Source organism: Pomacea canaliculata, linkage group LG11, assembly GCF_003073045.1.
Source record: "Pomacea canaliculata isolate SZHN2017 linkage group LG11, ASM307304v1, whole genome shotgun sequence".
NCBI classification, from domain to species: domain Eukaryota; kingdom Metazoa; phylum Mollusca; class Gastropoda; order Architaenioglossa; family Ampullariidae; genus Pomacea; species Pomacea canaliculata.
The window spans coordinates 7,634,433-7,659,372 of record NC_037600.1 but is presented as its reverse complement, the minus strand read 5'-3'; the positions used below and the strand labels follow the sequence as shown (position 1 = coordinate 7,659,372).

At 39.4% G+C, this 24,940-nt stretch overlaps 1 protein-coding gene across 3 annotated transcripts; it reads left to right on the top strand.

Moving 5' to 3' along the window:
• Positions 1-28: 28 nt before the first annotated feature.
• On the top strand, positions 29-24,449 carry LOC112574961 (ER degradation-enhancing alpha-mannosidase-like protein 3). 3 transcript variants are annotated; one of them, XM_025256410.1, is made up of 24 exons: positions 29-243; positions 1,165-1,210; positions 2,122-2,222; positions 2,602-2,641; positions 2,887-2,999; positions 4,724-4,877; positions 4,988-5,116; positions 5,582-5,687; positions 5,891-6,012; positions 6,539-6,664; positions 7,210-7,293; positions 9,667-9,750; positions 9,965-10,089; positions 10,444-10,618; positions 10,975-11,228; positions 11,778-11,910; positions 12,454-12,535; positions 16,924-17,033; positions 17,330-17,449; positions 17,761-17,806; positions 18,084-18,254; positions 18,503-18,810; positions 19,247-20,094; positions 20,155-24,449. In XM_025256410.1, exons 1-24 carry the CDS (start codon positions 137-139, stop codon positions 20,375-20,377), a joined length of 3,807 nt encoding a protein of 1,268 aa, XP_025112195.1. In that variant the 5' UTR covers positions 29-136; the 3' UTR covers positions 20,378-24,449. The 3 variants fall into 3 exon arrangements, with proteins under 3 accessions (XP_025112195.1, XP_025112194.1, XP_025112193.1); XM_025256409.1 differs by having other exon boundaries at positions 5,915-6,012; positions 19,247-24,449; XM_025256408.1 differs by having other exon boundaries at positions 19,247-24,449.
• Positions 24,450-24,940: the final 491 nt, after the last annotated feature.

Here is a 24,940-nt window from a genome sequence, read left to right as displayed (position 1 = left end):
TGTCATCTATGATAATCTCGTCACGTCTCGAGTTATCGCGAGACTTCCGAATGACAACATGGCACTGTAAAGCGTAACTGGCAATCAAGGGTATCATATAACCAACATTTTGAGCCTCAGAAGAAAAAGAGGAAAAATGCTTAGGCCACGGAAGTTCGTAACTTTGATGTTGGGCCTAGCAATAATCCTATTTTTGCTGGGACCATCGGAAGAAATGTCTTCTGAGGATAAGCGAAAAGCGAAGTATGTAAAATCTGAAAGTGTCGTCTGCGTGTACAAACGTAATAGTGTAAATAGATGAGATGATACAGGTTTCCTTAGTCTTTATATAAGAATTGCGTCAGTATAATTTTCATCGTATAAAGATTTCAGCTTACATCTTTAGGTCTCTTTTAGCAAGAATTGACTGAAATTAAACAGAATTGTGTGGAGATAACGTAACCCTTAATTAGTCCATAGCGACGGCCACGCCCGATTGTTGCATTCATACTCGGTTGTGTTGATCGAATTATGTATTGAAAAATACTTACAGAAGGATGTTTTAATGAGCATAATAAGTGCACAAATGAATTTGTTGAGACACTGATGCCAGCCAGTTTTATAAGTATCTGTAGCAGTTATTGATTGGTGATAGCTATAATGCTTGAGTATTGGCTTTTGCTCTTATATAAACGATAAAATCAGTTATTGTATATTAAGAAGAATGTTGTATTTAGTCTCACTGAAATCACATGACTCAAAAACTGGTACATAAAAGATGAACATGTGTTCTCATATTAGTCTTAAACTGAAATAACAATTAATAATTGCTTATATATCAACTTTGTCCTTGTTGTTTTCTTTGTGTAGTATATTCAACAACAAATAAAAATTGTTTTTTTAAATGAGAAATGCTTTACAATAGGTCTGTAAAGCTTCTGATGGCAATTACTGATATGTGTAGTTCTACTAATGTTGAGTTGTTGCTATATGTAGTCATTACCCTTATATAAATCACCAGTACTGTCATTACTTTGATATCAAGCATTATTATTATTTATTATAGTAACAAGTATTTTTGCGTATTTTCCATTTTAATGTATTTTTATGATTTCTGCACTTTTCCTAGTTTTGCCATTCAGTCTGTCTGTTATTATTATTAAAATAGTAACATGGCTGTTTCAGGGAACAAGTAGTGGAAATGTTTAACCATGCATTTAACAGCTATATGGTGAGTGTGTACTTGTTTGTCTTTCTCTCTCTCTCTTTGAAGCAACATTTATTATTTCAGGTTTTTATTTATATTACTTCTCATGTGCCACATTCTGTCTCTTTTCTATTTATCATTATTTATTGTTGTAATCATCTTACATTATGTGAAAACTGTCTCTGTCTATTTATATGCTTCCACATAGAAAAGTGTGCATAAAAGTGGGTGAGATGATGTATGTGTGTACATATGTTCACCCAGCATACCTGTCAGATGGAAGAAATTCAGCAGACACTTCTTCTCAAGCCCCACTGTTTGGAATTCTCTACTGCTTTCTGTGTCTACAGTGTCTACATTCAAAATTTTTAAATCCAGCCTTAGAATTATTCTCTTATATAATATATCTTGTATAATCCATCCTCAAAGCCACTCTCTTACATATCTTGCATAATCAAACCTCGAAGTCACTCTCTTATATGACATATCTTGAGGATACCAAGCAAACCTTATTATCATTCTTATCCTTTCTGTATTTCAAAGTCATCCATGTGCTTAGTTCATGTTTGCCTTGGTATCATTTGTTTGCTGATGCTAAAATCTCTTGAATGGTTGACTGTCAGTTCATTTGTAGTCTTTTATGCACGGTGCATTGAGCTCACATCCACACAGAATTTTTATTATTGTGCATTTTAAAGGTCTTTTTTCTATGCTGTATCTTTTATTATTTTGTAAAAATTAAGAGGTAAATGTATTTTTTTAGATAATCTGAAAGTAGCTATAACTCGTGATTTCTTGATATGTGTTCGATCATCAATTTTAACAGTAAACAGATGAAAAAGCCTTAATTTTCGAATTTTTTTTTTGTTTAGCAACAAATGTAAAGACTATTAAAAATTTGACAATTTATGTTGAGAAGTAGATGTCATGTGCAGGACAAAGCATATCCAGCAGATGAACTGATGCCCTTGTCTTGCAAAGGTCGCTATCGGGGCTCAGAGGTGTCGCGCGGAGATATTGATGATTCTTTAGGAAAGTAAGTAAATCCATTATGACCTACTTAGAGATTAAATCTGCTCTAAGTAAAACTAAACATTTTGAGTGCTTACAATAACAAAGCAGTTTGTAGTAACTATATTTATCATTTAGTGATAGTTATGATCAGGCATTAACTGCAATTTATTTATTTCATGAAAGAAAGCAACTAAGTCACACAAATATGTTTTAATTTTACTCTTCTTTTTTTTTTTTTTTTTTTTTTTTTTTTTTTGTTATTACACAGCAAATTTTTAGGATTTGATCTCACGAGTCTTAATTTGCTCAGTTTTTGTCATTTCAGATTTTCTTGACTATGGTATTTAAAAATAGCCTTGAGTAAATGTTGATATCCAAAATAAATCTTTTATATATTACAGCTTTACTTTAACACTTGTGGACACGCTGGACACCTTAGCAGTGAGTTTCTTATTTGCATTCTCTGTCACTTTGGCTTTTGTGTACAAAGTAAAACAACAGTACAGTAGTTATAGAGTCTTCTACATTCTGTACCAATGAGCTTAATATTTGTCTATATCTTCCTTTACTGCTTTCCTATATTTGTTGATTACTTAAACATATTTTTGGACTTTACTCATAACTAAAAAATAATAATATGCATCTGTAAATTTTATAATGAAATTATCTTGTTATGATTATCACAGGTGCTGGGGAATGTAGAAGGATTTGAAAATGCTGTGATGCAGGTCATCCAGGATTCTCACTTTGACTGTGATGTGATAGTTTCAGTGTTTGAGACCAACATTAGGGTGTTAGGGTAAGTTTTGTGATCATTTCAGTTTCAGATAGGTTGAGTCCAACGCAAGACTGAGTTTTATGTTTGTAAAGAGATCAAGGGAAACAGTCACATATATCAATTCAATTTTTTCTCCAGGCTTTGCTCTTTCAAATCAGGAAGTTTACAATGAAATTCATGTTGAATGCATGTAATTGAACAAGCATGTTTGCTAATGTTAAATCAGTTACCAAGTGAACTAGTAAGTTGGGCTTAAATAAAAGATATGGTAAAACACCCTCATTTAGACCTTTCCCCTCTCTTAAATACTTACCAAAAACTTTTCACAGGCATATTTCACTGTACTTCTGTCTGTTATAACTACCTCAAAACAAATTATGACCAACAGTTTGGGCTCTATTATGAAATCTTGTGTTGAAAAAAAAGTACATTTTAAAATAGACTGCTTCTGGCTGGCTGTTTGCATTGTATTATAACTTACTGAAGAAGCAGCATAAAATAAATTAGGTATATTTAGAAAGAGACTGTTCATTGGATCACCAATCATTTCGACCCTAAACCATATTTTCACAGCCACCTCGACTACCTGCCTGAGTCAAATTGACCCCGCCATGACCACCCTGTCCCAAAAGCAAAAGTGGAATCAACATAGGTCCAAATGATGAATTGATCAGTAGCTTGTTGGAACTTTTTGCAGAAATCACATTTAAAAATGTGTGTCTACCTTGGTACTTACAAGTCAAGTGCAGCAGTAGGAGAATAAATAATCATGACTTAGCGAAAGCAAGAACAGCCAAAACAAAAAGCACTACAATATGATTTTATGAGCTTTATTTTTAGCATTAAGTAAATGAACTTGAATTTATAGCTGTTTCTAATCATGGTTGTGGAACAAAAGCAGACTGTGTGATTTCCATACTCTGTGGATTTTAGCAAGTCCTAATAGGGAGGTTTTACTGCGAACTTTCTGAAATTTTTCTGCTTACAATCATGGGTTTTGTAACAAATATTTTAAAAATATATCCCTTGGCTGTTTTATAGAGGCTACAATTTTTGAATACTCTTTCATGAAAGACAACAAACTGACATGACATAGCTGGACCCATTCAACAAGAAAAGTGTAAAGCTGCTCTAAATGTAAACAGTTTTTCTGACTAGCTAGCTGAACCTTTAGCTATAGCATGCCAGAATTTTCATGACTTTTGATGTTTCTTAAATACTTTACAAAATGCTATTGTTCATTATATGCTAATTTGTAGTAATTTATTACAATGAAATTCAATGTGTTATCTTTAGGCTTGTGCAGTTTTAGTTGCCTTCCTTAATACTGAATTGCATAAGTTGCAGTTTATGGTTCATATAACATTATCTCTATTAAAACCATTAAGCTGGCAAAACAGAAATGGAACAGGTTATTAACATTTATGCTGACTTGTGTACAAATATGACATACAGATATCTCTGTGGCAATGAAAGCCTTGTGATGGGATCAAAATGGCCAGTTTTGAAGGTCTAGTCTATTTACTTTTAAGAACAAAAGTGGAGTATGTTTAATTAAGGAATCAAATTGGTGAGTGTTATTATTTGTTTGTTTTTATATATTGTTAAGAAACTAAATTATTTTCTTCAAATATAAATAGTAAAAATTTTGCTTATTTTAAGTATGTGATCTGTTTATGTGTGTCCATGCATGCATGTTCGCACATGTGCTTACCTATACCTTACCTGTGTGTTTGTAACTGTAGGGGTCTACTTAGTGGCCATGTGATGGCACAGTACTTTAAACAACAAGGGCTGGGGCTGCCTTGGTACAACAACGAACTTTTAGTTCGAGCAAAGGAAGTGGGTGATCGCCTCTTGCCTGCATTTAACACCTCCACTGGTATTCCATATCCAAGGGTGAGCACATTATCACAATCTTCTGTCTTTTCTCAACATTTCAACCAAAAGCCCTCTGTGCATCAGTTGAGTCACATGATTTAATGACAGAAAGTCTTAACTTGTTGCAGATCAACCTGAAGCATGGGATAGTTCCACATATAACCAGTTCCTATCGTGACACTTGTACAGCATGTGCTGGATCCATGATTTTAGAATTTGCTGCCCTTAGCCGCCTGACAGGAATCCCCGTCTATGAGGTAAAGTTTTGTAGCTGTGCATTCCTGTGGACATAGTTTCAAAAGATGTAAACTTTTATGTTAAAAAGTTATGTTCTATTTTCTTTGATTGTCATTCCTCTTTGAGAAAGGTGACAAGGGTCGTTTAGACAAGAATTGTACAGGAAATGCTGTCTATGACTTGTAGAGAGCTGCTTAATCAGTCCCTTGCATTCAGCAAAGGTTGTGACAAGGGTAATATGTGATGTTGTTTTAACTCAGAGGGAAATAATTTACTTGATTTTCAATTACCTGTACAATTCACTATTAGCAGTAACTGCACATTCTGTTTAGAGAAGAACTTGAATATACTAGAGGCACCTTCCTTTAGTACCCCATATTTCTAATGAAAATATTCATGGACTAGAGACGGGGCTTTTGTTAGTAGTTTACTTGCCATGTAATGTCTTGGTATCAAATAAAAGTCTGTTTGAAATGTTGCTGCAGGAAAAGGCACGGCGAGCAATGGATTACCTGTGGGCTCAGAGACATCGTGGCAGTGACCTCATGGGTCTCATTATTAATATCCATAATGGAGACTGGATACGCAGAGGTCAGTCACAGAATATCTTTACAACTGCAAAAATATAATCTGATTCATTGACTTGGTGACTACTATTTTTTTTCCAAACATTGAACAGCATGCAGTATGTCCTGCTTGTATAGGGCATATACCAATTTAATCAGTTCTGAGGTTCTGTCCTGCTAATATTCATTTTGTGTTTGTCATATGTATGTTTGTTTGCCACTGGAAAGTTTGTGTGTGTGTGGCTTTTTCAGAGAGTGGAGTAGGAGCTGGTATAGATTCTTACTATGAATATGTGCTGAAGGCTTATGTGTTGCTTGGTGATGACAGCTATTTGGAGCGATTTAACAAGGTAAGGTACATGTGAATCACTTGCATATACCTGAAAAATATTTTCTAACACTTGTCCCTTTTTAACTAATTACAAATTACATTGAGTTTTTCCCTCCCCTTGCACTAGATTGACCACTCAATCATGTCAACTGCTGATTGATGTTTTATGGGTTCAAAAATAGGGGGGAAGAATCAAAAAAAAAAAAAGAACTGGAGATGTTTAAGTTTTACAAACAGAAGATGTGCTGGGTTTAATTTATATAGTAGAAAAAGGAGAACATCACAAAAAGAGAATGTGAGAAGAGTGAAAGATTCAGTATGAGCAGTTTGGAGTAGGAATTTGGAGAGGGATAAACAAGAAGCATTTTTGCAGAACTGGACCTTAAAACAGACATTTTCAACTTCATGCAAATGAAGATAGTAACAAATTAGTTAATAGTATCCTCGTGGCAGTGTAGAGCAGAGATAATGTGAGACAAAAGGCTTGAAATGTTAAAGCTTGTATCAATGTATAGGATTATGCAGGATAATCATTTGGTGTGCAGCACTATGATTCTGTGATGCGTTATATGAGCCAAGGACCTCTCTTGGTGGATGTGCATATGCACAAGCCCACCTCAATCTCCAGAAACTTTGTGGATGCACTTCTGGCTTTTTGGCCAGGTTTACAGGTGAGATGTTTCTCTTGTCCTGGATGGCACTTGCTTACTTACATATCATATACTAATGTCGTATAGTGCATTCTTTTTGTTGTAGTTGTTTCTAGGGTTTGGAGTTTGAGGGAGAGGGATTTCTGGGGAATTTACTGTGGAAGCTAATCAGTAGAATATTGTCTCTCTTGCCTCTCATTTTCTTGTTAAAATATGCAATTTCCACCCAAAAGTAATATTTTTTGTAGCTCTAGTTTAGCATCAGTTAGGCTGTTTCTGCTATTCAAGACCATTGGAGGAAAATTTTTCATCTTCACAATTTTCTTTTCATGATGCAGATTTGTTTAAACAAAATCAGAATACCTGGTATTACTTCAGTCTGAGCAACACTTGAAAGATTTTCTTCAGGGATGAGGCATTTTATAGTTTTGAAGAAAAAGAATCTCTTTCACATATGTTTGCGTGCAGTGAGTTGGATAGTTATACAGACTTAACACATGGTTCATTTTATCGTAGTCTGAAAGTAACAGGTGACTGCTCTTCTTAAAGTAAATAGTTCATGGCAGGTATTGAAAGGTGATCTAGTGCCTGCTATTGAGACGCATGAACTGCTTTATCAGGTGATGCAACGACACAACTTTCTGCCAGAGGTGAGGAAGATTTATATTATTTAGAGTTTTTAATCATTACTTTTATGTCTTGTAGCATTTACACTGCCTTCCAAATAAGTATTGTTAAGAGAGGTGAGCATTCCAAATAAAGGTCATGTGCTGCATGGGTGATGGAGGTAAAATATAGTACATCATATTTGACAAACCTATGCAGTATGGCATAAGCTGTAAGATTCAGCAGCAGATATGCTCTAAACTATGTAACAAATCTACTTAACTATATTGCAATCCTACGAGGTCTAGGTTCGTGCGATGGAAGGAGACTCTCGTAGTTAAGCCTTAACTACACTCTCAACTACTCTGCCATCCATACCGACATGATCTTGTGTGCAAAGCACTTCCACTAATTGCTAATTAACACTAATCAACAACTGAAACTCACAGCGCACTGCCCAATAAACAACAAAATGCAATTTAGTGGAAACAAAGTAATTATTAAGTATAGAAAAATGTCGAGAGCTTAGGTAATGAAAGACAAATGAACCTACAAATGAACAAATTCTCTATCTTAGCTAGTTGTCTAGGGTGTCCCGTTAACTAATCCAGGTATCTAGTGAGTCATAAAACCTATCTTTAACTATACACACATCCTACACCACACTCGTTCACATACACATTCACTCTCTCTACACCTAGCACATTCATACACCACTTAGCTCAACCAATAATGTCTTTGCCGTGTGGGATGTATTTGTCCTTGGTGGTGTGGCACACAATTGTCCTTGGTTACTTCAGACGATTGTCTTTGCTAGACGTTTGGCCCTCTCGAGGCAACGTAGAAGAGATGGTGGTCTGTTGACCATTGATCTCCCTTGTCTTGGACGGCTCTCCCTGGCACCACGACGCACAAGGATGGTGGTCTCACTTGTCTGGACTTCCCCATAGGTGTGAAACGTGCTGTAGACAGAACTGGGACAAGCGCTCATGCGCACCGTCCCTTTCACCAGTGTGCACTCCTTTTCCGACACCAGCCAGCCTGTTGTTACCACAATTTCCCCGCACCTGGCTCACTGACCTGAGTAACGTGTCCCGCTGCGCTGCCAAGAGTCAAGAGAGGTTTGCAGGGGATAGAGGTCACTCGCGTTGATGCTATGTGACCATCTACATGCAGGTCCATTTGACCGAGCATCTGCTCAACTTAGGTGGGGGGAAGATATGGGCACCAAATAACTAAAGCGCTGTTTCTACTCTTTTGTTACTCCACCAACTTCAAGGCTGAAGCAGTTGCCATTCAGTCCGGTGCCACCCACGTTGAAAACAGTCCAGACACCTCCAACAACGTCGTCTTCTTTACGGACGCACTGTCTGTCCTGCAGGCCTTACAGACTGCCAGAGACAAGAAACTGAACGACCTGTCCACTGCTCTCTCCTCCTTATGCGGAGACTGCACAGTCGTCTTACAGTGGATTCCCTCCCACTGTGGGATTTTTGGCAACGAAGCCGCAGACACTCTTGCCAAGGAAGGATCCAAAAAAGAGCAGCAAGACAGGTCCACCACCTACAGCGAAGTCAAATCCATCATAAAGGCCAAACAGCACAACAAGTGGCTGCAGCAGCACCCACGTTTCAACCGAAACGACCCATACTACCTGCTTACAAGAGCTGAGCAGGTCATTATTTTCAGGCTGAGGACAGGCCACAACCGTCTCAATTACCACCTTTACACCAAGCTCCGAATCGGCCAGACAGACCAGTGCCCGTGCCAGACAGGCAGTCAGACAACAGCACATCTACTGCAAGAATGTCCTATGCACGAAGAACTCAGGCACCGCATTTGGACTGATGAGACGCCAGTATTGAGGAAGTTACACGGCAGCCTGGAGGACCTGCGGCGCACAGCATCATTTGTGCAGGAGGCAGGCGTGTCCATTTGAGTGAACGACGAAGAAGAAGACTCTTTTGTGACAAACTACAAAGATGCACAGATATAATACACAATATTTATATACAACAGCAAAGAATATATATAATGTGTTCAAGACTTTGACTGAAAAGAGCAGAACATAAAAATGTATTTTGAGAATGTTGCCTATAAACAATCATTCAGGAAAGAACTGCGGGCAAAAAAAATTTAAAGGTAACAGACTGGCCCCAGATCACAACTACATTAGTCATGTGACCTTTGGGCGCTCCCCATCAACGCAATGGTGTTCTGAATTATGCAGTAAATAGCGCAGGTCTAATGAGTTAAAGAAGTTTATTAAAGAGGTGTAAGCAGTCAGATGTAAAAACAATTATGCCAGCTACAGACATAAAGAGACTGGTTTTGTATAATTTTGTACTGAGGAACAACTATAAACTCGGAATGTTTATCATGTCTGTAAACTAACAACAGGAACTACATTTTGGCAGGCATTTACTACTGACTTTAGAGTGCATTGGGGACATCACCCGCTACGGCCAGAGTTCATAGAATCAACATACTTCCTGTACAAGGTATAAAAACTGCTGCCTTCTGCCCAGCTGTTTTATTTATTTCAAATACAGTCTTGGTACATAATTGGTCTATAAAATACATGTGCTGTACCTTTTGAAATCATATCTGTTCTTATGGGTGGGTGTATAAATTGTGTATGTGTGTGTTTCAGAGATACATGGAGAGCATGTAGAGGGCATAATTATGGATGTGTTTATGGTTGTCTGTCAATAGGCAACAGCTGACCCATACTACCTAGAGGTTGGCAAGAAAGTTCTTGATAATCTTCAGCTGCATGCACGTGTTCCTTGTGGATTTGCTGCAATCAAGGATGTGAAGACAGGAGCCCATGAAGACCAGTGAGTAATTGAGCAGTTGATATAGTTTTGTGCATTGTTCAAAATTAATTCTTATCACCTACAGATAATGTGGCAGATTGAAAGGCTGCATGTTCAGTGGCAGAATGTAGCCAACTCTTACATGAATTTGCAACATGAGCTGCTTGTTATTAATAATGGAATGCAGAAAACTTCTATTTATTGTGTGTGGGGGTATTGAGAGAGTGTGTGTAAGGGAGGGGGGAAGGTGTGGGTGTGTTTTATGCATGCTTAGATATGTTTATACATGCAGCTATGTGTTTACATAATCGTTTATTTGCACATGCCTATATTTCTGTTGATTTCATGCTTCATGAAATGAATTTTTTTGGCCAGAATGGACTCTTATGTGTTGGCTGAGATGTTCAAGTACCTGTATCTTCTGTTCGCTGAGAAGAGTGATATTTTGTTTGACATTGATGACTTCATCTTCACAACAGAAGCTCATCTGCTGCCACTGGCATTGTCTGTGGGCAACATCACAGCAGCTGCTGCTGCTGCCTTGCCCAGGGTAAGCATGAATGTATTGCATGTGTGTACTTGATCTTAAGAAAGAATGTACACATTAATGATAATCTCACAGTAACTGAGGAAGAGGAGAATGCGGCATTATACTCAGTTTCTAATTTTCATGGCCTGTTCTCTTTATTATAGCATTTTCTTTCATCATGGGATAGAAATCTGTTGGATTCTTTTACATGTTGATCTTAAAAAAAAATGGAGTTGAAAGTGGCATCGCAGTCCATTAAAACTTTATTAATCCCTAGACATGTGTGCAAGTGAAATATACTAGCATGCTTACTTGGCTATTTTTAAAATGCATGCACAGCCAACAAAAAATTCATTTTGATCATGGCTTATGTACAGATCCGACGAGAAGTATACAGCAAGCTCACCATTGAGCTCAGTCCTCCAACATCTGGTGACTTTATCACTGCTGCTGCTACTTCTACTGTAGGAGGGAGACATAAGGAGGAGGATGAAGACGATGATGACGAAGAGCTAGCAGACCACGTGTGCCCAAACTACCATTCAACCCATAGTGCTGGCCGCAGCTATGCCCAGACAGTGCGCTCACACATCAAAGACATAGTGGACAGGCTCAGCCCACAGCAAAAGAGGTCAGTTGGGAAAAATCAAAGGTCTTGTCATATTTTTGCCCTTGTGTGGCCTGGGTAAATTTTAAAAGTAGTGTAAACAATCAGCAGACTCTGACTATAGTCGAAGAGTTGTCACAGTTCTCTGTAATAAATAAGCAAGTCGGTGCCTTTACATATGGAGTCAAAGTTCATTCTAATTAAGCAAATGTGTTCATTGGAAGTGATTTTTTCATCATACTAGTTTCCTAAATTTACTGTACTGCTGCACTTTATCATATTTATGTCTGTTTCCTACCTTAAAAGAAACAGTTGATTTAAATTAAAAATTTTTGCTGTGTAAAATGAGACTAAGCATGAAATTTTGACTGTTTGCATGCCTACTCAGGGGATCCTGCTCTTCAAAGCACAAGTGTGTACTTTAACTTAAACATTTTTGTTGTTGTTAAAGTGTATATACACCCATCAGAATCTTGGTAGGCATATTCTCTTTCTGTTGTCTGTGTAGTTGTATAGATAGACTGGCGGTATGGTGCCAGGCAGGCAAGCTTACACTACTCTTTGTGTTTGTAGTCGTCGAGAGAGACTGCATGCCTCTGAATTTATTGCTGGAAATAAAGATCAGCTGGAGGCTTTGCATGCTATGGGAATTCGCATTGCAACAATGAGTGATGGTCGGATACAGCTTCTGCACACAGCATCAGAGGTACTGATTGCAATGTTATACTCTAGTCTGAGGTACTGACTGCAAGGTTACACAGTAGTCTGAGGTACGGACTACAGTGGTCCACTCTAGTCTGAGGAATGAGATTTAAGCAAATTCAGAAAGTTTTTCAGAAACATTAAGGCATTTCTAGACTTCACTGTTAAAAGAGTTTGACATTACTTTTGATTGTTAGCAAAGCGTTTGCAGTCTTTACAGTTTTTTAGTATCAAAATTGCACGATATTGATCAAAATGTAAAAGTGTTTATGCATTCCTCAAAGGCCTTACAAATAAGATTGAGGAGGTAAAGATGCTTAAACTTAAGATAGATGTTTGCTTGTGGCGTAAGCTGCTTCTGCAGGTCTCATCTACCTTTGGCAATGATCTGCAGGGGAAATTTTAACCATCTTCTAACAGGAGTATTTTAATGATACTTGTTATTATGTCTAGTATCATACAGTACAAGACGTGCGTTGTAGTTTTTTCTTGTGAAGTACAAGATCTTGTGGTGTAAGCGTCATGATCCTTTAATGAACTGTGCCAGGCACTGAGCCCAGAGGATGCAGAGGATGGCATGCTCTTCATGCAAGAGATGATTGAACTCTCCAAACATCAGCAGTCTGATGGTTAGCCATTCAGTTTATTTGCATACCTCAAAGCATCCACTTGATATGTATAAGAGTATATATGACCCTCCACGACGAAATGAGTCTTAAGTCGGAAATTTGAGATTTGCCAAATTGCATATTTTTCACAAGTTCAGGTTCTGAACTTTCTTTTGATACAAAAGTTGTTCTTCTCATCCTAGCATTGAGTGAGTTAAACACGTTTGAAGTGTGACAGTACGGTGGTGGCCATTTTGAGAAAAGCGGGTTCAAAGATTAGCATCGAGATGGCCGACCAAGTTTGTTAACTCCTAGACTTTTGCAGACAAATCTTTTGATCGGTTAATATTTGAATCGTTCATTGAAGAAGTTGAACATACTGACTCCACGCTTTCTGTAAAGGTATAACACGATGGGGTTATGACAGGGAAACAGTATCGAAACAGCATTTGAATTTCGTCTGAAATCGGTACGGATCGCAGTATGGTACCTCAATTAAAACGTATTTAAAGTCGATTTCTAACTTTTATTTTAACGTACCAGTATATTTTCCTGATAGTTTAATAACCAAGGAATCCATTTTTTAAAGAAAAGTCAAACTGCACAAAACTACCCCTATCACCTTTCGGGGCCTCTAGCACAAAACTGTTCCGCGCGACTTAAGACTCATTTCGTCGTGGAGGGTCACATATATGCAATTTTCTTTCTTTCCTCCTTTGCCTCCTACTTTTCTGTTCTCTCTGTCTTTAGTTTATACGTCTCTATATACCTCAGTTGCCATTTCCTCTCCCTCTCTTTCTGTTTCTGTAAGTTTCTGCTTTTAGTTATAGACCAAAAAATATGCATGCACATACATACACATCCTGTCTCTCTGTCATTCTATTTTACTTACTTGCTCAATCACTCATTTACTTCGCTCCTCTTTTACTTTCCCTCACTTTTTTGTTTACTTATGTTTATTCTGCACATGCACATACATACACATCCTGTCTCTCTGTCATTCTATTTTACTTACTTGCTCAATCTTACTTCGCCCATTTTACCTCCCGAGAGAATTCCCCCAGCTGTTTTTCACGCTTGTGTATATTCATCCCAGGGAAAATGTTTCCAATGCGTTACAGTGCATTGCAGATGTGACTCACAATCTCGACTCGCTTTGTCCTGATGCTCCAAAATTTATTTTGGGAGATTTTAACCACTGTGATCTGACATCAGTTCTCCCTAACTACGACCAGTATGTGACATGTCATACTACACTGAGTCAGACAACACTCGACCTCGTGTACGGATCTGTACCACATGCGTACAGATCTCTACCCCTGCCCAGTCTGGGTGCGTCCTATCATACGAGTGTACAACTGATACCCGTTTTATAAACCTGTGATCAGGCGGGTACGCCGACAGTTCATTCCACTAAATGCTGGGCTGCCGACAATGTTGCACACTTACAGGACTGTTTTCAATGTACTAACTGGATGTCTTTTTTAGAAGCATGTCCTACTCTGAACGACTTAGTGGACACCATCTCTTCCTATATCTCCTTTTGTGTCGATTGCACCATTCCATCCAAACAATTTGTGCTTTACCCTAATAACAAACCCTGGGTGACCAAGAGCCTGAAAGCTGTGCTTAATAGGAAAAAACGTGTGTTCTTCACAGGTTCTGTACACGACAAAAAGATAGTCAATCGAGAGGTCCGTGATGCTATCCGTCGAGCCAAGGTGCAATATAAGTCGAAAATCGAGTCTCAGTTTGCTACAGGCAACATCCGAGAGGCTTGGCAGGGACTGAAGAACATGGCCAGTCCTGTCGATCGGAGTAAGGGGTCGAAAGCCAATATCTTGATCTCAGGCGTTGACAGTGCGGCCCTTCCTAATGCTTTTAATGCTTTCTTTGCTCGGTTCGAGGCACATGACTTCTCCGTGGAAGTTCACGATGTGCTTCGTTCTCTTCACCCTGTGCCGAAGGTTGAGATTTGTCGCGAGCAAGTTGTGGAGATGTTTCAGGGAGTAAATATTCGCAAGGCCTCGGGTCCGGATGGTATTTGTGGCAGAACATTACGTTTCTGTGCGCACCAACTTGGAGGCATTTTTCAACATCTTTTTCAGCGCTCTATGGATTCACTCTCCATCCCAGCTGCTTGGAAATTATCTACCATTGTTCCAGTTCCAAAGATAGTTTCAGCTCGGCATCTCAATGACTTTAGACCGGTGGCCTTAACATCGTTGGTCATGAAAGTATTTGAGACAATCATCAAATCATTGATTCTTAATGCCGCTAACAATCGTCTTGATCCCTTGCAATTTGCATACCAGTCCAAGCGAGGTGTTGATGATGCTAAACTGTTCATCCTCCACACTGTAATCAAACACCTGGAGAATCCTCAAGCCCATGCTAGACTATTATTCGCTGATTTCTCTTCGGCCTTTAACACTATCCAGCCACATATCCTAGCTCGAAGACTCCTCGACGAGTTTTCCCTTGATCATCAGCTAGTGTCACGGATAATTCACTTTTTGGTCGACAGGCAGCAACGAGTTCTTGTCAATGGCACTTTTTCCAACTTAACCACCACATGCACCGGCTCACCTCAGGGATGTGTTCTATCCCCGCTTCTGTTTATCCTGTATACCAACAGTTGTCGCAGTAGTCATGAGGGTCACTATCTTGTCAAATTCTCTGATGACACTGCACTGCTGTCTCTCCTTAGCGGGCCAGTGCACACTCACGGTGATGCTTTGGAAGAATTCATTGTTTGGTGCGATGACAACTTTCTAGAACTTAATGTGAGTAAGACGAAGGAGATTGTCTTTGATTTCCGTCGGAATTCTCCACCGTGTCCCGTCTGTGTCATCCATGACAAGGAGGTGGAAATTGTTTCTGCTTTTAAATACCTGGGCACCATCTTCGATAGGCGACTTTGCTGGGATGTCAACACTCAATCTGTCGTGAAGAAGGCTCAACAACGCCTCTTCCTCCTACGGAAGCTGAGGTCTTTCTCTGTCTCCCCCCAATTTCTTCAGCTTTCTACAGATCACATATTGAGAGCGTGCTGTCCTTCTCGTTCATCTGTTTCTATAATAGTTTATCGGTGAAGGACAAGAGCAGCCTACATCGTGTGGTATCCACCTGCTCCAAAGTCGTTGGATCCACCCAGAGTTCTCTTCAGGATCTGTATAACAGGAGGACTTTACTGAAAGTGTCTGCCATCCTTCGTGATGACAGGCATGCTCTGTCGGGTGAACTTGTCCAGCTCCCATCAGGTCGCCGATATAGTATGCCTGCATGCAGGACAAACCGACTGCGGCTGTCTTTTGTTGCTTCAGCCGTCAGACTTTTGAATGGATTATGAATGTGATGTGCATTAGGTACATCAGGTACCCAGGAGGAAGAGAAGACCGTCTTTCTCTCGCAACCGGCCTCTACTCCACCAACTTCAAGGCTGAAGCAGTTGCTATTCAGACCGGTGCCACCCACGTTGAAAACAGCCCAGACACCTCCAACAACGTCGTCTTCTTTACGGACGCACTGTCTGTCCTGCAGGCCTTACAGACTGCCAGAGACAAGAAACTGAACGACCTGTCCACTGCTCTCTCCTCCTTATGCGGAGACTGCACAGTCGTCTTACAGTGGATTCCCTCCCACTGTGGGATTTTTGGCAACGAAGCCGCAGACACTCTTGCCAAGGAAGGATCCAAAAAAGAGCAGCAAGACAGGTCCACCACCTACAGCGAAGTCAAATCCATCATCAAGGCCAAACAGCACAACAAGTGGCTGCAGCAGCACCCACGTTTCAACCGAAATGACCCGTACTACCTGCTTACAAGAGCTGAGCAGGTCATTATTTTCAGGCTGAGGACAGGCCACAACCGTCTCAATTACCACCTTTACACCAAGCTCCGGATCGGCCAGACAGACCAGTGCCCGTGCCAGACAGGCAGTCAGACAACAGCACATCTACTGCAAGAATGTCCTATGCACGAAGAACTCAGGCACCGCATTTGGACTGATGAGACGCCAGTATTGAGGAAGCTACACGGCAGCCTGGAGGACCTGCGGCGCACAGCATCATTCGTGCAGGAGGCAGGCGTGTCCATTTGAGTGAACGACGAAGAAGAAGAAGATGTGCATGCGATCATGTATGACTTTAATCGAGATGGTATGATTGACTGTAACACGACTGCCTGTGGGTTGATATATATCATCGAGCTGCAACTGAATTGCCCTCTAGGGATTAATAAAGTATTATCTTATCTTATCTTATCTTATCTTAATCACTCATTTACTTCGCTCCTCTTTTACTTTCCCTCACTTTTTTGTTTACTTATGTTTATTCTGCATAGGGACAGGGAGAAGAGGCATGTAAAGCCACAAACTCTGATCTATTGTTTGCCCTTTCCATCTTTCAGCCCAGCATGATCCTATGTACATCATCATCAACATCCCTGGCCTGAAGGAGAAACACGTCTTGCGGGCTGGCCCTGCGCAGTTTGGATACGACTTGAAAACCCAGAAACCGGTACATAACTGTAACTCAAGTGATGATGAGCATGAGTGCACTTCTCATAAAGAGGATCAGCTTTGTAAATGCTGATGTTTAATGCCAGAGGAAGATACTAAAAGACAGGATTAATTGGTACTTTGCATCATTTTAGGACATGAAGGTACCCTAGTCCTAACATAGTCATCAAAATAATGAAAGCCGTGGATTGCAGATATTGTTACTAGGATAGCTATGTAGTGATGTAAGTGACTGACACGTTTGCCATGACAGTGGGATCACCTAAGATTCTTAGTCTCTGTTTTTTATGGCAGATTAAGGGTATGGTGGCCATCGCTCGCCCATATCGAGCATGCAGGGAGATTGAGAACTCACATGAGTTGACTGGTCACATTGTCCTTATTGAACGTGGAGACTGTATGTTTGTAGATAAGGTAAACTTTGGTTCTTTGTGTCATCACATTCATGCATTTATGGATTTGTAGCTTTGTTTAACCAAACTGAGAGTAAATGTTAGATGAGGAATATGTTGGACTTTTTTTCACAATAATTGCTTATTTCCATACAGCTGTAACAAAAGTATGTTCCACAGCTAACTAAAGACAGGTACTATGAAGTTGAATCTAATTGGTCCTTTTTCTCAAAATTTGTAATGTCCAGAATAATATGAAGGATTTATTTTCTTGATAAATTCTCTGTTTTAAAAATATTTGATGAAGCCTGTTTTCATCCTTTGTATTTTCAGGCTCGGAACCTGCAGAGGGTGGGAGCTATAGGAGGCATTGTTGTGGGTGAGTTAAAGAAAACAGTGAAGAATTGCAGCTTTTTTCCTTGAAAACTGTGGTTAAACTTAGAACTAGTTTTGAAAATTTAGAAATGCTAGAATAACAAACTGTAACTTTTATATGCAGATTTTTATGTTATTTTTGGTGGGGGGGGATTGGATTGGTTTTTCTCTTCCCAACTTCCAACCTTCTAACGATAGATCTTCATTTCTACAGACTGTCATATCCACACACCATGTCTGCACTGTGCACACAGAATAAGTCACATTTATTCATTTGTCAGATCATATGGAAGGCAGCTCCAGTGAAAATCAGCCCCTGTTTGCTATGTCTGGAGATGGCACCAATGATGTTACCATTCCACTTGTCTTCCTGTACCATTCCCAGGGGCAACAGCTCCTGCTGACTCTGGCAGACAACTCTTTCTTGGAAGTAATCCTGTCTGCTTCGCAAGGTATGACTAAGCCACAATGGCATCCACACTTGAGTCGTTTGTTTCATGTACAGCTATCAGCCCATACTTTTCACATCTGCTTACTTCCCTACTTTCACTAGGTTTGCTACAAAATACAGCTATAACACTTTATAATCGGAGATATACTTTACATTTTTTTTCAAGAAGGAATATATAAATAGTCATCTTATCAGGGAGTCTGAAACATTGGGCATCATCTTATGGTTTGTGCTTTTCCCATCTTTCAGACACTTTACCGAGCTTGAACAAGACACCTGACATGGAGCATCCAAAGCCAATTGAGGCAAAGGATACAAAGCCCAGGGCCGAGGGCCAAGCTCAAGGTGACCTGCTTTCTCAGGACCAAGGTGAAGGCACTTGTGCCAGTCAGGCACCCTCATCACCTGTTGACCAGGTGCACCATGCTGACCCCACCTCTTCATCTCCCTCACAAGAAGCAGAGGACAAGAGCAAGGAGGAGGATGCTGTCTCAAAATTCCTAGATGACAAGTTTTACCGTCACCAGGCCCAGCTTCATGATCTGTACTACCTTCAGGTGAGAGATTTCTGCCACCCTCACTTTGTCTCAACCGATTTCTGAGTAAGTGTAGGTGATGTATTTCTTTTGTTTTTTTATGGCGGGTTGATTTGTTTGTTTATAATTTTTTCAAGTACAATGTAGGGGCACAATTTTACGAGGCAGTCTTTTTTTTGTACATGTTGTTGAGAATTGTTTTTCCATCAGAGAAATTAACAAATATTTTTAATGATTCTAATGATACTTGTTGAACCTGTTTTCTAGTTTGTAATGTTGATGTCTCTTGTGTGATTATACATTTAGTGTCATGAATTAATCTGTTCATTAATTAAATCAGACAATTAAATTATCAGGTTTGTTCATTTTCAGATATAAGCTAGTGAATGTAGATAAGTAGGTCTTTATGTTGAGCTTAGTTCATCAGTGGGTTTGTGCGTGTGTTTACACTTTGTAGGTGGGTTCTCGCTTCTTGCACCTCAACTTTGAAGTGCGACCCTCTGCCTCCAAGCCCTTGCCACTTAAGGACAGGGAAAGACCATTGTCTATGGATGTGCTGCCTGATGGCTCCAAGATGCTGACAGTGACATTGCACTACCATACGGAGAGCTACAAGGACAACAAGCCACAGCTGAACCAGATTTACCTGGATTTTGTGTACCTTCTGCAGCTACACACCAACTTTGATGAGCTGTCTAATGGCAACGACTACCTGCGTGCCTTTGCCCTCCTGCTGGAGGCTGGATACTTTGGGTTGAGTCGTGTCGACAATGACGTTCTGTATCTGCTGCGCAGCTTGTCACGTGTTCTCCGTTTCGTCCCTCGCTTCCCTGCGCCATCTGAACTCGGTGCCAGCATGGAGGAGGTGGCGCTTGATAGCAGCTCCATTCCTCCCATCTCCACGTCTTGGCAAGATCCTGTAGAAGGAAAACAAGAAGCCGAAGATCATTATGCTCAGGTGGGTGATTTCGTCGAGTCAGCAGACACCTACAAAGCTCAATCAAGCTTAAAAATAAATGCAGAGGGAAGTGGCCAGTATGTCCGAGTGGTTTCCGAACAGGATGAAGCAAAAGGATGGGGGGCACGCATCGACGAAGAGGGTGTATTGACTCTTACACAGGAGGCACAGGACCACCTTAGCAAACAGCAGATGCATTTATCTGATTCCATTTCATCCCAAGATGTTCATGATGGTGGACTGGATGGTAACAGCAGAGTTCTTTCTTTACAAGGAACTCAGGCAGTCCAAAGAGAGGCAGCAGAACCCATTTCTTCCAAAATTCCAGATGAGCAGTCAGATCTGCATGCAGGTAGTGATGTAAGCAGCCAGGATAATCCTTCTCCTCACATAGCTTCTTCACCTTCGTCATCTCCTATATGTTCACTGTCTCCTCAGGGCAGTTTGCACAGCTCAAGCTCTTGCCATTCACAGGTATCTCCCCATGAAACTTCAGGAGCAGCAGGTCACAAAGTTCAAACAGATTGTGAAGCTCAGGAACCAGAAACAGTAATCAGTGATCACCCAAGGGCTGAGAAAGTTGACTCTAGGACAGAGGAAAAGCATTATCACTCCAAGGATGACCTATGATGTCCCCACACTTTATCTTCCATAATGTACATGCATGTGTCACGTGTGCGTGTGTGTACATGAATGCATGAAAGGATACATATGTCAGTGAATGAACATTTACAGGTGTGAAATAACGTATATTGATGTGAGATGTATGTTCGTGTATGCTGTCTTAGATTTCCTCATTTTACCCAGTGAAAAACAAAAGTGGCCCATCCAAAAACAAAAAAGCAAAAAAAAAAAATGTTCATCCTTCTTTTTGTTTACTTTCTCTGTTGTGGCATATAATATTAAAAATTGCATCTGCAATGTTTTTATCTTTAAATCTTTTGTTTAAATTTGTTTTTTGGTTGCATTTGTTTATTGGTTATGGGTCAACGTAGGATTCCCCTCACCCATTCACATGTAAAGATATTTGGCCACTGAATTTTTGGAAGAAATTTTTTTTTCCATCATGCACTGCATCCAGGGTGTAGACCATGTAGTACTGTCTACTTTTGTAATCATGGGCAGAGGGCAAAGAACACACGCTGACCATAGTCAATAGCCAGAGTTGTTTGCCCACAGTATTTCTTTTATGTAACTTATGAACAAAGAATTTAATTGAATAGCACTGTTGTTTTTTTAGTGACATAGGTTAATACTCCTTCCAAATAGTTTACAATTCATGTTAAGATCATATTGTTGTCTTGAAATAAGTTGACCAGATGTCCTGATTTAGGCAAGACAGTCATACCTGCTCATAAAATGTTTCGCTTTCATCTAAAAAGTTGATCAATATCCCTCTTGTATTTAAAAATCAGATTACCATACATTGATTCGCATCCGTGCCTTGGTTTTGGCTTTTGCCCATCGCCGTTTGATTAATAATTTCAAATTTGTCTCCTAGTTTACCACCTTTCAACATCTGTTACCCCTTGCCCCTCTTTTATCAGCGCTCTTTGTCAGCAACAAAACCACCATGATTGGCACCTGTCAAGGTTTTACTCTGGGAACGTCTGGTCACCTTGAACGTTTTGAGACTAAAGACAGGTGTGTGTACATGTACATATGAGCACATGCAAGAGAGAGAGAGTGGGTTTGCACATGTCTGTTTGAATGTGAATGGGAGACGGTCATTCTGTATAAAAATATTTGACATCTAAGTCAGCAGATGTAAGTACAGTTTAGATTGCCTGATTAAGAAAATGAAATTGGATCATGTGTTTGCGGCAAAGGTTTGAAGGTGTGGATTTGCCAGTAACTCATCTTCACTTTGCTGTGTTTGGTGCTTTCATAATTTTAATAAAGACACCTCCTTGGCTATTCTGGTTGTGCATACATATAAACTGCCAATCTAAAGATAAATGCATGAATGAGCACTTCTTGTGTGACTCTCTTTATATGTAAACATTGTTTACTTTTCCGCCAGAACCAGTCAGCAGTTAGTATAGCAACTTATGTTTCGACACCTCAGAAATTTTCTTCCCTTTTGCAGCATTCAAAGAACTCATTTATGCATGCTTCCCTGACCAGGTTAGAATGTTATGTCATTTATCAGTTACTTTCAAGTTTCAAGAGCTTTAGTTTAGTTTGGGTCTTACAGTTTAAACAAAAGCTGTTGCAATTGATATTTTAGTCATTCATCATTTTTTTTGATCACTTGGTGGAAAGTTTCAATATTTTATGTTTTTTTCTGTTAATGGTAACAAAAATATTAAACAATTTTACACTTATCAGTTGGAAATATGACTTGAAGTTTTGCTTTTTGTAATGCAGTGGTTGTCAAGGTAACTCAACAAAAACATTCTGATATGCTGTTTTATTCACTTAACAATTATGATAACTACTGTGATGAGATGTTGTTTGCAAGTTGAATTTTTTATTACTGATGCCCCATTTTAGATATTTTCAAGTTTCCTACTGACAAGGAACATTTTCATGTATTGGGTTAAAGATTGACGATTTTACCATTCTTCCTAGCTTCTGTTTTCTGTCTCTTCAATGAAATTCTAAAATTAACTTTTTTTGGGGCTGTTACTGATAGAGCCGATGGACAAGTGGTTAGAGTGCTGTTATCCAAACTGAAAGATGCATCAGTTCGATATGTAGTGCAGCTCACTTTCCCCAGTTAACCCAGCTGGCAGTTCTCTAACACCTCGCTCTGACAAAGGTCATGAAACGATCTTTACTGTGTTACTGTTTGGTTGGTATTTACATTTTTTTACAACTTCAAAATGTTTGCTTTTGAGTTAGGGACAATGGTAGCATCAAAATGACAGTTGGTCACATCTTGTTACAACAGCAATTTTTAGAGGATGTTTGCTTTTGTGTTTTGATGGAGGTGTTTTCTTAGTGTGTCGCAGAAAGACTTTGAGATTGTGATTTTAAACTTTATTGTTTTGCTCAATTTCTACCTCCCTTGCTCATTAGGTGTACTTATGGTATGTATATTTTTCACATCTAGTGTTAGCAGGCAGTTTAAATGAGTTGTAGTTTAGATGATTTTGATTTTAACTTGGGTGAAGGGAGGCATATGCCTCTAGTGGAATCTTATGTTTCTTCTTCTTTAAGTGCACTGCGAGTTGTTTGGCAGAAGGTGAGGTTCACACAATACAAAGGTGGTGCCTGAAGGAAGAAAATGTAAGTGGCATTTGAAGCAAAACATCAGAAGTTTAGGGAAGAAAAAAAGCTTTTCTTCTCTGCCATGGAAACAGGTTGGAATACATGCATAGCAGCTGACCATGTTTCTTCTATGCAGGGTCAGTGATGGGATGGGGTGAAAATGTATGAACGGGAGAGTGTAATGGTCCAGAAGTCCCAAAGACAGGGTGTGACATGGAGTGGGGATCCTTCTAATGGTGCTCTATTTCCTCCATTCAGGATGCACAGTTGTAATCTTTTTATCTTACAGCCCAGGTGATTCTCACTATATTTTTCACAGAGCAATAAAGGAAAGGTTTCAGCACACGGTCATTAAGACCTGGCAGTAGACTAACTGTTGAATGTCTTGGCTCGAGAAGCCTCATGTAGCCATTCCACCAGTAGACTGTTTTAGAGCGATTTTATCAGGTGTATTCCTTTCCCATAAGCTCCTCTGTCTCTGACTTGCATACATTTCTTAAACCAGCTTTTTGTATCTGGGATAACTTTTAATGCAGATCTCGGATTACTGTGAATGACATCTTTTCTGTTGCATGATGATCTGTAAGACAAGGGAAGAAAAAGAATTTTGGGAAGACCAGCAGTCATAATCAGTGAACAGGTGATAATGTGGGCTGACTGTTCATATGCGCAACTATAGAGGTCACTGGTTTCAAGCCTGCTCTGACCTGTGGCCTTGAAACAGACATCAGGCTTTTAAATTGGAAATTTTTTCCTAAACTGAAAACATTTTGTAAGGCATGAAGCTTTATTATTGTGTAATAGTGAAAACTTCATTATTATACAATATTGATACCTCCTCCTTCTTCACAAGACATATACACATTGAGCATCCATCTTTTCCAATGTTATATTACAGGCTGGTGTCACTGCCACAGGTACACACTACATGGAAGGTCTAGAACAGTTTGTAGCACCCACTACTTTCTATCAGTTTTGACTCTCTTCGGTCTTACTGAACAAAGCAGGATTTTTTTTAACTGTCTTCTTTCTCACCCTCCTCTTCATAAATCCCTCATCCTGGTTTATGTGAGCATGCAAAGATCCTGTTTGTATTTCACCTACCTCCCACATCTGGGAAGATTTCCAGCTTGCACTTCTCACTTCTCAGTGGGTGAATTTCTTTCTGGTATTTGGATTTCACAAACCCTTGCCAAACTTATAACCAAAATAAAATTTTAAAAAATTATACTTTTTTTGAGAATTGAAAGCATTTAATAACTTTTGGGTGGTCGGTGGTTTTTTTTGGTTTTTTTGTTTTTATGTTAATTTTGAATGCTTGACACAATTTGCTGTTCATTTTGTTGTGTGAAGAAGAAACCATTCACTGAAGACAATTGTCACATGCACAGTGTGTACACAGCGTCACAGCAATCTTGGGACCTGGCAGGGTGACATTTATGCTGATATTTATTTGTCAGGCAAAAATAAATGTGTTCATTCTTAATCTTTGTTGTGTGCAAACAGTTTTTGAAGTTATATATAGGTGGTCGTGGTAACACTGGACATCTCACAGCTTGACAAAGGCAAGTGTTTTAACCACTGTCCATTTAGACATTCCCCTCTTGTTTTGTTGCAGAAATGGAAAGTGCGTCTGCAGATGTCTGATCTAAATTCAAGTAAATCACATGGTTAAATTACATTTTACATTGCAGATTAGTACATGTACTTTTATATCTGGACGACCAGATTTAAATTATTTACATTTGTAGCAAAGCTGGCTAGACTAGATTTAAAAGATGATTAGACTAATTTGTTTATTAAGTTAAGGGCTGTAAAGATGATGGGGGGGCACATTTCTTGACCAAGACTACCTGGATGCATGCTGCATACTTATTTTTGTCTGATCAGACATAACGGTGACATGATCACCTTTCTGCTGCACGTAGACAATGACTGAACCACCCTACTCAGGCTTCAGAATGTTTTGCGATAAAA

Bases quoted from the DNA above. Each gene is read 5' to 3' on its own strand.
- LOC112574961 (XM_025256408.1), top strand. From the start codon at position 137: ATGCTTAGGCCACGGAAGTTCGTAACTTTGATGTTGGGCCTAGCAATA. The intron at 2,642-2,886 runs GTGAGTTTCTTA...TGATTATCACAG, and splicing joins ACACGCTGGACACCTTAGCA to GTGCTGGGGAATGTAGAAGG. The intron at 17,807-18,083 runs GTGAGTTAAAGA...TTCATTTGTCAG, and splicing joins TATAGGAGGCATTGTTGTGG to ATCATATGGAAGGCAGCTCC.